This window comes from Pleurodeles waltl, chromosome 1_2 (genome assembly GCF_031143425.1).
Source record: "Pleurodeles waltl isolate 20211129_DDA chromosome 1_2, aPleWal1.hap1.20221129, whole genome shotgun sequence".
NCBI lineage: Eukaryota > Metazoa > Chordata > Amphibia > Caudata > Salamandridae > Pleurodeles > Pleurodeles waltl.
In genome coordinates, this window is record NC_090437.1 from 1,341,981,598 (window position 1) to 1,341,998,253 (window position 16,656).

Here is a 16,656-nt window from a genome sequence, read left to right on the forward strand (position 1 = left end):
GCGACCTCCTGGTCCCTCCTGGGCCCCAGCAGCGTCCAAAAACGCCAAACGCACGATTTGCGTGTAGCAAGGCTTGTTGGCGTCCATCCGGCGGGAAAACACTTCTGCACGACTCTCCAAGGCGTGGGGGATCCATCCTCCAAAGGGGAAGTCTCTAGCCTTTGTCGTTCCTGCAGTATTCACAGTTCTTCAGCCTAGTAAGAGCTTCTTTGCACCAACCGCTGGCATTTCTTGGGCATCTGCCCATCTCCGAGCTGCTTGTGACTTTTGGACTTGGTCCCCTTGTTCCACAGGTACCCTCAGTCAGGAATCCATCGTTGTTGCATTGCTGATTTGTGTTTTCCTTGCATTTTCCCTCTAACACGACTATTTTGTCCTTAGGGGAACTTTAGTGCACTTTGCACTCACTTTTCAGGGTCTTGGGGAGGGTTATTTTTCTAACTCTCACTATTTTCTAATAGTCCCAGCGACCCTCTACAAGGTCACATAGGTTTGGGGTCCATTCGTGGTTCACATTCCACTTTTGGAGTATATGGTTTGTGTTGCCCCTATCCCTATGTTTCCCCATTGCATCCTATTGTAACTATACATTGTTTGCACTGTTTTCTAAGACTATACGGCATATTTTTGCTATTGTGTATATATATCTTGTGTATATTTCCTATCCTCTCACTGAGGGTACACTCTAAGATACTTTGGCATATTGTCATAAAAATGAAGTACCTTTATTTTTAGTATAACTGTGTATTGTGTTTTCTTATGATATTGTGCATATGACACTAGGTGGTACTGTAGTAGCTTCACACGTCTCCTAGTTCAGCCTGAGCTGCTTTGCTAAGCTACCATTATCTATCAGCCTAAGCTGCTAGACACCCTATACACTAATAAGGGATAACTGGGCCTGGTGCAAGGTGCAAGTACCCCTTGGTACTCACTACAAGCCAGTCCAGCCTCCTACACCTGAGCACAGCGAAGACACCTGCGAGGCCTGTCGTGCGTTCCGGTCCCGAAAAACACTCCGAGACCGTCGAGCCAGAAGACTTCAAATGGCGTCCGCACCGACAGCCCAACGGGAGTTCGAGGAACAGGAAGAAGAAGGTACCTTTTCGATCCAAGACTCAGACTCCGAAGGATTCGACGATACACAAACCGTGAGTAAGACGTCGAAAAACACACAGAGAAACATTTACAAGGCCCAGGGGACGCCACTGCCACCAGGCCATGGCTCGACCCATAAATTTGGTGACTGACCGTCGGCACCGAAAAAGGCCAAAACAGTGCCGAGATCGTCCGACTCCGGTCGAGACACCGGCACGCAGCCTTCTCGGGACCGAGAAAGTGCTGGAGACAAGCCTCGACACCGAGATACCGGTGTGGACACGGCTCGACGCCGAGACAGCGGCACCGAAACAGATCGACGCCGAGAGGTTTCGGCCCCGAAAAGGAAAAAAGTCACCTCGGAGCCGAAAAAACACGCAGACAAAGTTTCAACGCCGAAACAAACTGCAAGCGACCCAGCTTCAGGCTCTTATACAGAAGAGCACTCGCTAACCTCCCAAATGCAAAAGCATAGGTTTGAGGAAGAGCTACAAGCAACTGATGTGGACCATACGCAAAAGCGTATCTTCATTCAGCAGGGGACAGGAAAAATAAGCACCCTTCCCCCCATTAGGAGAAAGAGAAGGTTGGAGTTCCAGACGGAACAAGCACCACAACCAAAAGTGGTTAAAAGAATTACACCACCACCCTCTCCTCCGCCCGTGATTAACGTTTCACCAGCACAAACTCCATCTCACTCCCCAGCTCACACCACCATGAGCCAGGGTGACCAAGATCAGGACGCATGGGACCTATACGATGCCCCAGTGTCAGATAACAGCCCGGAGGCCTACCCTACAAAGCCATCTCCACCAGAAGACAGCACCGCGTACTCTCAGGTGGTGGCTAGAGCAGCACAATTTCATAACGTAAGCCTCCACTCAGAACAGGTCGAGGATGATTTCTTGTTCAACACACTCTCCTCCACCCACAGCTCCTACCAAAGCCTGCCTATGCTCCCTGGTATGCTCCGGCACGCAAAAGACATATTTAAGGAGCCGGTCAAAAGTAGGGCAATCACACCACGGGTGGAAAAGAAGTATAAGCCGCCTCCTACGGACCCGGTTTTCATCACTACACAGCTGCCACCAGACTCTGTTGTTGTAGGAGCAGCTAGGAAAAGGGCCAACTCTCACACATCTGGAGATGCACCACCCCCAGATAAAGAAAGCCGCAAGTTCGATGCAGCTGGTAAAAGAGTCGCAGCACAAGCTGCAAACCAGTGGCGCATCGCGAACTCCCAGGCACTACTTGCGCGCTATGACAGAGCCCACTGGGACGAGATGCAACATCTCATTGAACATCTGCCCAAGGACTTCCAAAATAGGGCGAAACAAGTGGTTGAGGAGGGACAGACCATCTCCAACAACCAGATACGTTCCTCCATGGACGCTGCAGATACAGCTGCACGGACAATTAATACATCTGTAACTATCAGACGGCATGCATGGCTCCGAACGTCTGGATTTAAACCAGAGATTCAACAAGCAGTTCTCAATATGCCTTTTAATGAAAAAGAACTGTTCGGTCCAGAAGTGGACACAGCGATTGAGAAACTCAAAAAAGATACGGACACTGCCAAAGCCATGGGCGCACTCTACTCCCCGCAGAGCAGAGGGAATTACAGCACATTCCGTAAAACGCCCTTTCGAGGGGGGTTTCGGGGTCAAAGCACACAAGCCAGCACCTCACAAGCAACACCGTCCACTTACCAGGGACAGTATAGAGGAGGTTTTCGGGGACAATATAGAGGAGGGCAATTCCCTAGAAATAGAGGGAGATTTCAAAGCCCCAAAACGCCTACTACTAAACAATGACTCACATGTCACTCACCCCCTCCACACAACACCAGTGGGGGGAAGAATAGGTCATTATTACAAAGCATGGGAGGAAATCACTACAGACACTTGGGTTCTAGCAATTATCCAACATGGTTATTGCATAGAATTTCTACAATTCCCTCCAAACATACCACCAAAAGCACAAAATTTAACAACACACCATTCCAATCTCCTGGAGATAGAAGTGCAGGCACTATTGCAAAAGAATGCAATCGAATTAGTGCCAAACACACAAATAAACACAGGAGTTTACTCACTGTACTTTCTGATACCAAAGAAGGACAAAACGCTGAGACCAATCCTAGACCTCAGAGTAGTGAACACTTTCATCAAATCAGACCACTTCCACATGGTCACACTACAAGAAGTATTGCCATTGCTAAAACTACACGACTACATGGCAACTTTAGACCTCAAGGATGCTTATTTCCATATACCAATACACCCATCTCACAGGAAATACCTAAGGTTTGTATTCAAAGGAATACATTACCAATTCAAGGTACTGCCTTTCGGATTAACAACCGCACCAAGAGTCTTTACCAAATGTCTAGCGGTAGTCGCTGCACACATAAGAAGGCAGCAAATACATGTGTTCCCATATTTGGACGACTGGCTAATCAAGGCCCATTCGTTCATACAGTGCTCAAATCACACAAATCAGATCATACAAACCCTCTTCAAACTCGGGTTCACCGTCAATTTCACAAAATCCAAAATTCTGCCACGCAAGGTACAACAATACCTGGGAGCCATAATAGACACATCAAAGGGAGTAGCCACTCCAAGTCCACAAAGAATTCAAAATTTCAACACCATCATACAACGCATGTATCCAACACAAAAGATACAGGCAAAGATGGTATTACAACTCCTAGGCATGATGTCATCATGCATAGCCATTGTCCCAAACGCAAGACTGCACATGAGGCCCTTACAACAATGCCTAGCATCACAGTGGTCTCAAGCACAGGGTCACCTTCTAGATCTGGTGTTAATAGACCGCCAAACTTACCTCTCGCTTCTGTGGTGGAACAACATAAATTTAAACAAGGGGCGGCCTTTCCAAGACCCAGTGCCACAATACGTAATAACAACAGATGCTTCCATGACAGGGTGGGGAGCACACCTCGATCAACACAGCATACAAGGACAATGGAACGTACATCAAACAAAACTGCATATCAATCACCTAGAACTGCTAGCAGTTTTTCAAGCACTAAAAGCTTTCCAACCAATAATAGTTCACAAATACATTCTCGTCAAAACAGACAACATGACAACAATGTATTATCTAAACAAGCAGGGAGGGACGCACTCCACGCAGTTAAGCCTGCTAGCACAAAAAATTTGGCATTGGGCAATTCACAACCAAATTCGCCTAATTGCACAGTTTATACCAGGGATACAAAATCAACTCGCAGACAATCTCTCTCGAGATCACCAACAGGTCCACGAATGGGAAATTCACCCCCAAATTCTGAACACTTATTTCAAACTCTGGGGAACACCTCAGATAGACTTGTTTGCGACAAGGGAGAACGCAAAATGCCAAAACTTCGCATCCAGGTACCCACACAAACAATCCCAAGGCAATGCCCTATGGATGAACTGGTCAGGGATATTTGCTTACGCTTTTCCTCCTCTCCCTCTCCTTCCTTACCTGGTAAACAAACTCAGTCAAAGCAAACTCAAACTCATATTGATAGCACCAACTTGGGCAAGGCAACCCTGGTACACAACGCTGCTAGACCTATCAGTGGTACCCTGCATCAAATTGCCCAACAGGCCAGATCTGTTGACACAGCACAACCAAAAGATCAGACACCCAGATCCAGCATCGCTGAATCTAGCAATCTGGCTCCTGAAATCCTAGAATTCGGGCACTTACAACTTACCCAAGAATGTATGGAAGTCATAAAACAAGCAAGAAGGCCATCCACCAGGCACTGCTATGCAAGTAAATGGAAGAGGTTTGTTTGCTACTGCCATATTAATCAAATACAACCATTACACACAACTCCAGAACATGTAGTGGGTTACTTGCTTCACTTACAAAAATCTAACCTAGCTTTCTCTTCCATTAAGATTCACCTTGCAGCAATATCTGCATACCTGCAGACTACCTATTCAACTTCCCTATATAAAATACCAGTCATTAAAGCATTCATGGAGGGCCTTAGGAGAATTATACCACCAAGAACACCACCTGTTCCTTCATGGAACCTAAATGTTGTCCTAACTAGACTTATGGGTCCACCTTTTGAACCCATGCACTCCTGCGACATACAGTTCCTAACCTGGAAGGTGGCATTTCTCATCGCCATTACTTCCCTGAGAAGAGTAAGCGAGATTCAGGCGTTTACTATACAGGAACCTTTTATACAACTACACAAAAATAAAGTCGTCCTAAGGACCAATCCTAAATTTTTGCCAAAGGTTATTTCACCGTTCCATCTAAATCAAACAGTGGAACTTCCAGTGTTCTTTCCACAGCCAGATACCGTAGCTGAAAGGGCACTACATACATTAGATGTCAAAAGAGCATTAATGTATTACATTGACAGAACAAAAAACATCAGAAAGACTAAACAACTCTTTATTGCATTTCAAAAACCTCACGCAGGAAACCCAATTTCAAAACAAGGTATAGCCAGATGGATAGTTAAATGCATCCAAATCTGCTACCTTAAAGCTAAACGACAGCTGCCCATTACACCAAGGGCACACTCAACCAGAAAGAAAGGTGCTACCATGGCCTTTCTAGGAAACATCCCAATGCAAGAAATATGTAAGGCAGCCACATGGTCTACGCCTCACACATTCACCAAGCACTACTGTGTAGACGTGTTATCCGCACAACAAGCCACAGTAGGTCAAGCCGTATTAAGGACATTATTTCAGACTACTTCCACTCCTACAGGCTGATCCACAGCTTTTGGGGAAATAACTGCTTACTAGTCTATGCAGAACATGCGTATCTACAGCGACAGATGCCATCGAACTGAAAATGTCACTTACCCAGTGTACATCTGTTCGTGGCATCAGTCGCAGTAGATTCGCATGTGCCCACCCGCCTCCCCGGGAGCCTGTAGCAGTTTGGAAGTTACCTTCAATTATTTCTATATGTATCATCTCAACCTTAAATAGGTGCATACTTAGTCACTCCATTGCATGGGCACTATTACTACAATTCAACTCCTACCTCACCCTCTGCGGGGAAAAACAATCGAAGATGGAGTCGACGCCCATGCGCAATGGAGACAAAAGGAGGAGTCACTCGGTCCCGTGACTCGAAAGACTTCTTCGAAGAAAAACAACTTGTAACACTCCGGCCCAACACCAGATGGCGAGCTATTGCAGAACATGCGAATCTACTGCGACTGATGCCACGAACAGATGTACACTGGGTAAGTGACATTTTCATTCTTCTTAGTTCCTTCCTACCCTTCATTAACCAGTTAAAGTACATCTGTTATTTTGGCCCTTTTTCCATTGTGAAACAAATCCAATTGTCTTCCGGCTTCACCTTTCAGACCTAAGGAAGATTTATACAACTGTTCATGTACCCCAGTTGTAACCTGTTACCAGAAACCTTTTTTGTTGAAGTCCTGTGCTCCAACCACCATTGTCAATTGGCATCATCGGTATAGGATGCAGGAAGTCTGTTAAAATTGATATTTTAGATGGTGCCTTCAGTCTCTTGTACACCGGAAGAGTTATTCACCTAGTTGACCGTTCTTAGGTGGATGACTGTTCCGTTCACGTTAGAGCATGGTGCATACATTTGTTATTACTTTCCACACAAACCTGGCATTCCACGTATGGGGTGTACATGGCACCGGGGTTGCAAAAGTGCTATCACTGTGTACGGTGCAGGAGAGGCTCAGGAACCCTACAGGGAAGCCTTGAACCTACCTTCACCTGGTGTTTTTTGTTTGTGGCATCAAAGCTCTCTAAAGTGCCAGCGACTGTTTGAGATCAGAGTCTTTTCTGTTTGATGATGAAGATGGACATCAAACTACACTCAAGGAAGGAAGAAGGGTGACTCTGCAATGCTAGACTCTCCAGTGGATATGAGATAGAGATATCACAAAGCCGTACATTTTGACACACATGCCACAGATAAAGGTATACAAAAGCAGTGATGAGTCTTTCACCTGAATTGTGTTGGAGGTGTGCGCATATATAGATAACAGTGGTGAGCTCAAGAGTTTTCAACACTCTGTCTTTGACCACAGAGGGGAAAAAAACGGATACTTTGCTCACTGTGTGCTAATCTGGCTGTCAGGATGCCTATTGGGTTCTCTGCTATGTTTTATGGCTTTTCCCTGCTGAAGAGCCTTGTTACTAAAAAAATCTTTTTGTTGGCTCCATACTGCATCAAATGCTATGAACAGCAGCGCGTGTGTTGTCAGAGTTGTATTCTTGAGAATGTAATACTATTCTGGTGTATTGTGCATGCTTTAGTTCACACTTACTTGCCCACTGGGCCACATGCTGGTGTTGATATCACTTTTCCAAATACCCGCTTAAAGCATACTGTCTGTGCTCCTGTTATAAATGGGCCCCAGTTACCCTGTTTGCCTCAATTTAAGATGTTGATTACACATGCAATTTTTCATCTTTAATTGTTTTGTTCTTTGTTTAGGTCACTAAATCCAGTACAAATCCAGATGAGCTTGGCACATTGGCCAACCAGCTTACTAATGACTATGGGCAGCTGGCACACCAAGCCAAACCGGCCGCCATGACAGCAGAGAACGAAGAGGTGAGACTTGTAGACTGTCAGCCATGTGAGTTGAAAATGTCATGTTGCTGTTGAGTTTTGGGAAATGTTTTGATACAGAGTTGCAGAGACAAAGTTGACCGAATACTTGTAATGGAAAGATTAGCAACAGGTTGCTTCATTGGGCAGTGTTGGGAACAGAACTGTTTTGTAGCCAGGTCTGAAAGTGAGAGTTGGCAGCAAGTTAGAAAGACCAGGTTTGCGTCTTAAAATTTAGGCAAGATGTGCTGGAGTTTTCAGATGTACTGTTCCTGTGCTGAATGGGGTGTCTTCCTCTTTCTATGTTAGGCTCTTTTGGTGGTCTCTAGGGCAGGCTACATTTGTCCTTCATTGAATTGGCTTTACTGGTGCATTGCTGTGCATATTATGTTAGTGCTTTGCTTGGTGCACTATGCTGGTGGTGTCAACAAGTGGTTGTGGCCCATGGAGGTCATGCTTTTGCTTTTAGCCTGTGAGGGAAGGGTTTTTTGTCTTTCAGCCAGTGAAGGAGGTATAATATATTTGCTTTTGGCCGGTAAAGTGGCAGGTTGATCTGTGCATAGTGGGGGGTGGCAGGGTGTGCGGAGTCATCGTGCAGCATATGCTGTTATGATCTGATGGGAGATGTTGTGCTTGTGCTGTGCTATTTCTTTATTTGGTCTGTGATGGTGTATCATTGGCCTGACCACTGATGCATTGTTGAACTGACTGTAAATGTGAATTGTTGGACTAACTGTGTATTGATGCCTTGTTTCCCTGTTTGTGTGTGTCTGTATATTGTTGCCCTAAATCTGTCACTGCATTGTTGCCTCGCCTCTATGTTTAGGGGGTGGGCGGGGTTGTGTGTATTATTGCCTTATCTGTCAGTGTGTACTGGTGCATCCTCGCCCAGACTGTGGACCGTTAAGCTGCATTTGTGTGTCAGCTCGTTGTTGTCCTAGCTCTGTGTGTCTGTTGTGGCCCTGACAAGGGAGATGGCTAAGATATCACTGGCACACGTGACAACGTGTGAAAACTCCTAGGGATATCTTCCGCAACGTTGACCTCTTTTGTGATGTTGTTTTCATTCTTATTTCTTTTCCTCAGATTGGATTTCACATTAAGAACAGGGTACAGGAGCTTGGGCATGGTTGTGCATCTCTGGTGAATAAAGCAGGAGCCCTCCAGTGCAGCCCCAATGACACATACACCAAGAAGGAACTCATTGAGTGTGCTCGCAAAGTTTCTGAAAAGGTTAGAAGACCATGTGTCCCTCTTTCGGTCATTCAGTCACTTCTTACCCAATGTCACTCTCCTTTGTACCCTCTCATGCACTCAGCACTTTGGTGACCCCACTCATTTGCCTTCTGTTCTGCCTTCCTACTTTACCTTTCTGCATTTCTTCCTCTTATAATTCGCAGATCTTGTCCTTCACTCCCCTCCTCTCCCACTCACTATTCTTTGATCTTTAGTATTTTGCTTTTATCACCTTTTAAGTGTCCCACATCTTTTAATGAACTATCCAGTTGCCCTCCCCCCTCTCGTTTGCACCCCTAACCTCCCTCCCTAATTCCCTTTCACCTTTATTATTTTTACTTTGCTGTTGCTTTCCTCCTCTTGCCTTGTGTCTCTTCCGCATCTGCTGCTCTGCTCCATTTCCTCTTCTGTGTCAGATCGTCATTCTTCTACTTATTGGCGTTTCTCTGTCCAGGTTTCTCATGTGCTGGCCGCCCTGCAGGCTGGTAACCGTGGCACTCAAGCTTGCATCACAGCTGCCAGTGCAGTGTCTGGCATCATTGCTGACTTGGATACCACCATCATGTTTGCTACAGCAGGCACACTGAACCGAGAGAATGCCGAAACATTTGCTGATCACAGGTAAGTCTGCGTCCTTGAGGTAGTTCTGCAGTTGATTGGCTTCATGAGAGGTAATGCTCAATAAATAGCCTCCGCCTGCCAGCCTGTCCTGTAATGGAGCCGGTGAGAGACAGAAGATGTAAACAATCAGAAATCAAAATGAGAAATGTTTGTCATTTTTACTTCACTCTTCCTCCCCTTCGCTTTGTCCAATAAGGGGGGGGAGGCGGGGTTCTCATGCTCTAGGTATGTACTACACAAGCATAAACATATAGTTCGATGGCATCTGTCGCTGCAGATACGCATGTTCTGCAATAGCTCGCCATCTGGTGTTGGGCCGGAGTGTTACAAGTTGTTTTTGTTCGAAGAAGTCTTTCGAGTCACGGGACCGAGTGACTCCTCCTTTTGTCTCCATTGCGCATGGGCGTCGACTCCATCCTCGATTGTTTTTTTTCCGCCATCGGGTTCGGACGTGTTCCTGTCGCTCCGAGTTTCGGAACGGAAAATTAGCTAATTTCGGAAGATTTTCGTCGGTATTGTTGCGTTCGGGATCGGCGTACTTAGATTCCACACCGCATCGAAGATCGGAGAGCTCCGGTGCCCTTCAAGGTAGTTTTTTCGATCCTCCGTCGGGGCCTGGTCGGCCCGACCGCGTGCTGAAGAACGCCGATGGAACGGACCCCGTTCCGTTTCTGCCCCAAATGCCACAATAAATACCCCTACACAGACCAACACTTGGTCTGCAACCTGTGCCTGTCACCTGAGCACAGCGAAGACACCTGCGAGGCCTGTCGTGCGTTCCGGTCCCGAAAAACACTCCGAGACCGTCGAGCCAGAAGACTTCAGATGGCGTCCGCTCCGACAGCCCAACAGGAGTTCGAGGAACAAGAAGAGGAAGGTACCTTCTCGATCCAAGACTCAGACTCCGAAGGATTCGACGATACACAAACCGTGAGTAAGACGTCGAAATCCACTCAAAGGAACATTTACAAGGCCCAGGGGACGCCACTGCCACCAGGCCATGGCTCGACCCATAAAATCGGTGACCGACCGTCGGCACCGAAAAAGGCCCAAACAGTGCCGAGATCGTCCGACTCCGGTCGAGACACCGGCACGCAGCCTTCTCGGGACCGAGAAAGTGCTGGAGACAAGCCTCGACACCGAGATGCCGGTGTGGACACGGCTCGACGCCGAGACAGCGGCACCGAAACAGATCGACGCCGAGAGGTTTCGGCCCCGAAAAGGAAAAAAGTCACCTCGGAGCCGAAAAACCACGCAGACAAAGTTTCGATGCCGAAACAGACTGCAAGCGACCCAGCTTCAGGCTCTTATACAGAAGAGCACTCGCTAACCTCCCAAATGCAGAAGCATAGGTTTGAGGAAGAGCTACAAGCAACTGATGTAGACCATACGCAAAAGCGTATCTTCATTCAGCAGGGGACAGGAAAAATAAGCACCCTTCCCCCCATTAGGAGAAAGAGAAGGTTGGAGTTCCAGACGGAACAAACACCACAACCAAAAGTGGTGAAAAGAGTTACACCACCACCCTCTCCTCCGCCCGTGATTAACGTTTCACCAGCACAAACTCCATCACACTCCCCAGCTCACACCACCATGAGCCAGGGTGACCAAGATCAGGACGCATGGGACCTATATGACGCCCCAGTGTCAGATAACAGTCCGGAGGCATACCCTACAAAGCCATCTCCACCAGAAGACAGCACCGCGTACTCTCAAGTGGTGGCTAGAGCAGCACAATTTCACCACGTAAGCCTCCACTCAGAACAGGTCGAGGATGATTTCTTATTCAACACACTCTCCTCCACCCACAGCTCATACCAAAGCCTGCCTATGCTCCCTGGTATGCTCCGGCATGCAAAAGACATCTTTAAGGAGCCGGTCAAAAGTAGGGCAATCACACCAAGGGTGGAAAAAAAGTATAAGCCGCCTCCTACGGACCCGGTTTTCATCACTACACAGCTGCCACCAGACTCTGTCGTTGTGGGAGCAGCTAGGAAAAGGGCCAACTCTCACACATCTGGAGATGCACCACCCCCAGATAAAGAAAGCCGCAAGTTCGATGCAGCTGGTAAAAGAGTCGCAGCACAAGCTGCAAACCAGTGGCGCATCGCGAACTCCCAGGCACTACTTGCGCGCTATGACAGAGCCCACTGGGACGAGATGCAACATCTCATTGAACATCTGCCCAAGGACTTACAAAATAGGGCAAAACAAGTGGTTGAAGAGGGACAGACCATCTCCAACAACCAGATACGCTCCTCCATGGACGCTGCAGATACAGCTGCACGGACAATTAATACATCTGTAACTATCAGAAGGCATGCATGGCTCCGAACGTCTGGATTTAAACCAGAGATTCAACAAGCAGTTCTCAATATGCCTTTTAATGAAAAAGAACTGTTCGGTCCAGAAGTGGACACAGCGATTGAGAAACTCAAAAAAGATACAGACACTGCCAAAGCCATGGGCGCACTCTACTCCCCGCAGAGCAGAGGGAATTACAGCACATTCCGTAAAACGCCCTTTCGAGGGGGGTTTCGGGGTCAAAGCACACAAGCCAGCACCTCACAAGCCACACCGTCCAGTTACCAGGGACAGTATAGAGGAGGTTTTCGGGGACAATATAGAGGAGGGCAATTCCCTAGAAATAGAGGGAGATTTCAAAGCCCCAAAACCCCTACTACTAAACAGTGACTCACATGTCACTCACCCCCTCCACACAACACCAGTGGGGGGAAGAATAGGTCATTATTACAAAGCATGGGAGAAAATCACTACAGACACTTGGGTTCTAGCAATTATCCAACATGGTTATTGCATAGAATTTCTACAATTCCCTCCAAACATACCACCAAAAGCACAAAATCTAACAACACACCATTCCAATCTCCTGAAGATAGAAGTGCAGGCACTATTGCAAAAGAATGCAATCGAATTAGTGCCAAACACACAAATAAACACAGGAGTTTACTCACTGTACTTTCTGATACCAAAAAAGGACAAAACACTGAGACCAATCCTAGACCTCAGAGTAGTGAACACTTTCATCAAATCAGACCACTTCCACATGGTCACACTACAAGAAGTATTGCCATTGCTAAAACTACACGACTACATGGCAACTTTAGACCTCAAGGATGCTTATTTCCATATACCAATACACCCATCGCACAGGAAATACCTAAGGTTTGTATTCAAAGGCATACATTACCAATTCAAGGTACTGCCTTTCGGATTAACAACCGCACCAAGAGTCTTTACCAAATGTCTAGCGGTAGTCGCTGCACACATAAGAAGGCAGCAAATACATGTGTTCCCATATTTGGACGACTGGCTAATCAAGGCCCATTCGTTCATACAGTGCTCAAATCACACAAATCAGATCATACAAACCCTCTTCAAACTCGGGTTCACCGTCAACTTTACAAAATCCAACATTCTGCCGCGCAAGGTACAACAATACCTAGGAGCCATAATAGACACATCAAAGGGAGTAGCCACTCCAAGTCCACAAAGAATTCTAAATTTCAACACCATCATACAACGCATGTATCCAACACAAAAGATACAGGCAAAGATGGTATTACAACTCCTAGGCATGATGTCTTCATGCATAGCCATTGTCCCAAACGCAAGACTGCACATGAGGCCCTTACAACAATGCCTAGCATCACAGTGGTCTCAAGCACAGGGTCACCTTCTAGATCTGGTGTTAATAGACCGCCAAACTTACCTCTCGCTTCTGTGGTGGAACAACATAAATTTAAACAAGGGGCGGCCTTTCCAAGACCCAGTGCCACAATACGTAATAACAACAGATGCTTCCATGACAGGGTGGGGAGCACACCTCGATCAACACAGCATACAAGGACAATGGAACGTACATCAAACAGAACTGCATATCAATCACCTAGAACTTCTAGCAGTTTTTCAAGCACTAAAAGCCTTCCAACCAATAATAGTTCACAAATACATTCTCGTCAAAACAGACAACATGACAACAATGTATTATCTAAACAAGCAGGGGGGGACGCACTCCACGCAGTTAAGCCTGCTAGCACAAAAAATTTGGCATTGGGCAATTCACAACCAAATTCGCCTAATAGCACAGTTTATACCAGGGATCCAAAATCAACTCGCAGACAATCTCTCTCGAGATCATCAACAGGTCCACGAATGGGAAATTCACCCCCAAATTCTGAACACTTATTTCAAACTCTGGGGAACACCTCAGATAGACTTGTTTGCGACAAGGGAGAACGCAAAATGCCAAAACTTCGCATCCAGATACCCACACAAACAATCCCAAGGCAATGCCCTATGGATGAACTGGTCAGGGATATTTGCTTACGCTTTTCCTCCTCTCCCTCTCCTTCCTTACCTGGTAAACAAACTCAGTCAAAGCAAACTCAAACTCATATTGATAGCACCAACTTGGGCAAGGCAACCCTGGTACACAACGCTGCTAGACCTATCAGTGGTACCCTGCATCAAATTGCCCAACAGGCCAGATCTGTTGACACAGCACAACCAAAAGATCAGACACCCAGATCCAGCATCGCTGAATCTAGCAATCTGGCTCCTGAAATCCTAGAATTCGGGCACTTACAACTTACCCAAGAATGTATGGAAGTCATAAAACAGGCCAGAAGGCCATCCACCAGGCACTGTTATGCAAGTAAATGGAAGAGGTTTGTTTGCTACTGCCATATTAATCAAATACAACCATTACACACAACTCCAGAACATGTAGTGGGTTACTTGCTTCACTTACAAAAATCTAACCTAGCTTTCTCTTCCATTAAAATACACCTTGCAGCAATTTCTGCATACCTGCAGACTACCTATTCAACTTCCCTATATAAGATACCAGTCATTAAAGCATTCATGGAGGGCCTTAGGAGAATTATACCACCAAGAACACTACCTGTCCCTTCATGGAACCTAAATGTTGTCCTAACTAGACTTATGGGTCCACCTTTTGAACCCATGCACTCCTGCGACATACAGTTCCTAACCTGGAAGGTGGCATTTCTCATCGCCATTACTTCCCTAAGAAGAGTAAGCGAGATTCAGGCGTTTACAATACAGGAACCTTTTATACAACTACACAAAAATAAAGTCGTCTTAAGGACCAATCCTAAATTTTTGCCAAAGGTTATTTCACCGTTCCATCTAAATCAAACAGTGGAACTTCCAGTGTTCTTTCCACAGCCAGATACCGTAGCTGAAAGAGCGCTACATACATTAGATGTCAAAAGAGCATTGATGTATTACATTGACAGAACAAAAACATCAGAAAGACTAAACAACTCTTTATTGCATTTCAAAAACCTCATGCAGGAAACCCAATTTCAAAACAAGGTATAGCCAGATGGATAGTTAAATGCATCCAAATCTGCTACCTTAAAGCTAAACGACAGCTGCCCATTACACCAAGGGCACACTCAACCAGAAAGAAAGGTGCTACCATGGCCTTTCTAGGAAACATCCCAATGCAAGAAATATGTAAGGCAGCCACATGGTCTACGCCTCACACATTCACCAAGCACTACTGTGTAGACGTGTTATCCGCACAACAAGCCACAGTAGGTCAAGCTGTATTAAGAACATTATTTCAGACTACTTCCACTCCTACAGGCTGATCCACCGCTTTTGGGGAAATAACTGCTTACTAGTCTATGCAGAACATGCGTATCTACAGCGACAGATGCCATCGAACTGAAAATGTCACTTACCCAGTGTACATCTGTTCGTGGCATCAGTCGCAGTAGATTCGCATGTGCCCACCCGCCTCCCCGGGAGCCTGTAGCAGTTTGGAAGTTACCTTCAATTATTTATATATGTATCATCTTAACCTTAAATAGGTGCATACTTAGTCACTCCATTGCATGGGCACTATTACTACAATTCAACTCCTACCTCACCCTCTGCGGGGAAAAACAATCGAGGATGGAGTCGACGCCCATGCGCAATGGAGACAAAAGGAGGAGTCACTCGGTCCCGTGACTCGAAAGACTTCTTCGAACAAAAACAACTTGTAACACTCCGGCCCAACACCAGATGGCGAGCTATTGCAGAACATGCGAATCTACTGCGACTGATGCCACGAACAGATGTACACTGGGTAAGTGACATTTTCATTCTTTCATTTGGCTAAAATGATTACAAACTGGAACAGTGCATTGTGGAGAGCAAGAGGTGTGTTAACGCACATTGAGATTGTAGAAAGCACCGATGAAGTGGGTGTGGTATCGAAGTTTCGTAGTCCTTTCTGCTTGCTTCTGTCAGGAATCGCGCATCCGGTTTAGGCAGCCACAAGTCCAAAAGGATTAAGACCAGTTGAAGACTCTCAAAACAGATTATTTCAAAATGGCATAACACTTAAATAACAAACCTAAGAGCAGATAAAGCACAACTCTCAGCTCCACTGTTCTCAGACTAGAAGCTAGAGGAATACTTTTGAGCAAGAGCCTCAGGCGTAACATTAGCATTTCCCAGTAAGGACTGAAACGTTAAGGTGAATCATTAGCATTGCCCTCTCTTTCTCTCACTAAGGAGTGCGAGGCTCAGGTGTAACATCAGCACTTCCCTCTGTCAGTAAGGATTGAGGGGCTCGGTGTAACATCAGCATTGCCCTCTGTCAGTAAGGATTGAGGGGCTCAGGTGTAACATCAGCATTGCCCTCTGTCAGTAAGGATTGAGGGGCTCAGGTGTAACATCAGCATTGCCCTCTGTCAGTAAGGATTGAGGGGCTCAGGTGTAACATCAGCATTGCCCTCTGTCAGTAAGGATTGAGGGGCTCAGGTGTAACATCAGCATTGCCCTCTGTCAGTATGGATTGTGGGGCTCAGGTGTAACATCAGCATTGCCCTCTGTCAGTAAGGATTGAGGGGCTCAGGTGTAACATTAGCACTTCCCTCTCTTAGTAAGGATTGAGGGGCTCGGGTGTAACATCAGCATTGCCCTCTGTCAGTAAGGATTGAGGGGCTCAGGTGTAACATTAGCACTTCCCTCTCTTAGTAAGGATTGAGGGGCTCGGGTGTAACATCAGCATTGCCCTCTGTCAGTAAGGATTGAGGGGCTCAGGTG

At 46.3% G+C, this 16,656-nt stretch overlaps 1 protein-coding gene across 3 annotated transcripts in view; it reads left to right on the forward strand.

The window, feature by feature from the left end:
• TLN1 (talin 1) overlaps window positions 1–16,656 on the forward strand; it is a 687,540-nt gene that overhangs the window by 398,502 nt on the left and 272,382 nt on the right. For all 3 annotated transcript variants that reach the window (XM_069205713.1, XM_069205712.1, XM_069205714.1), the window contains 3 exons: window positions 7,591–7,710; window positions 8,794–8,940; window positions 9,398–9,564. In XM_069205713.1, the coding sequence (XP_069061814.1) occupies window positions 7,591–7,710; window positions 8,794–8,940; window positions 9,398–9,564 (434 nt within the window). The remainder of the gene's footprint in view (window positions 1–7,590; window positions 7,711–8,793; window positions 8,941–9,397; window positions 9,565–16,656) is intronic.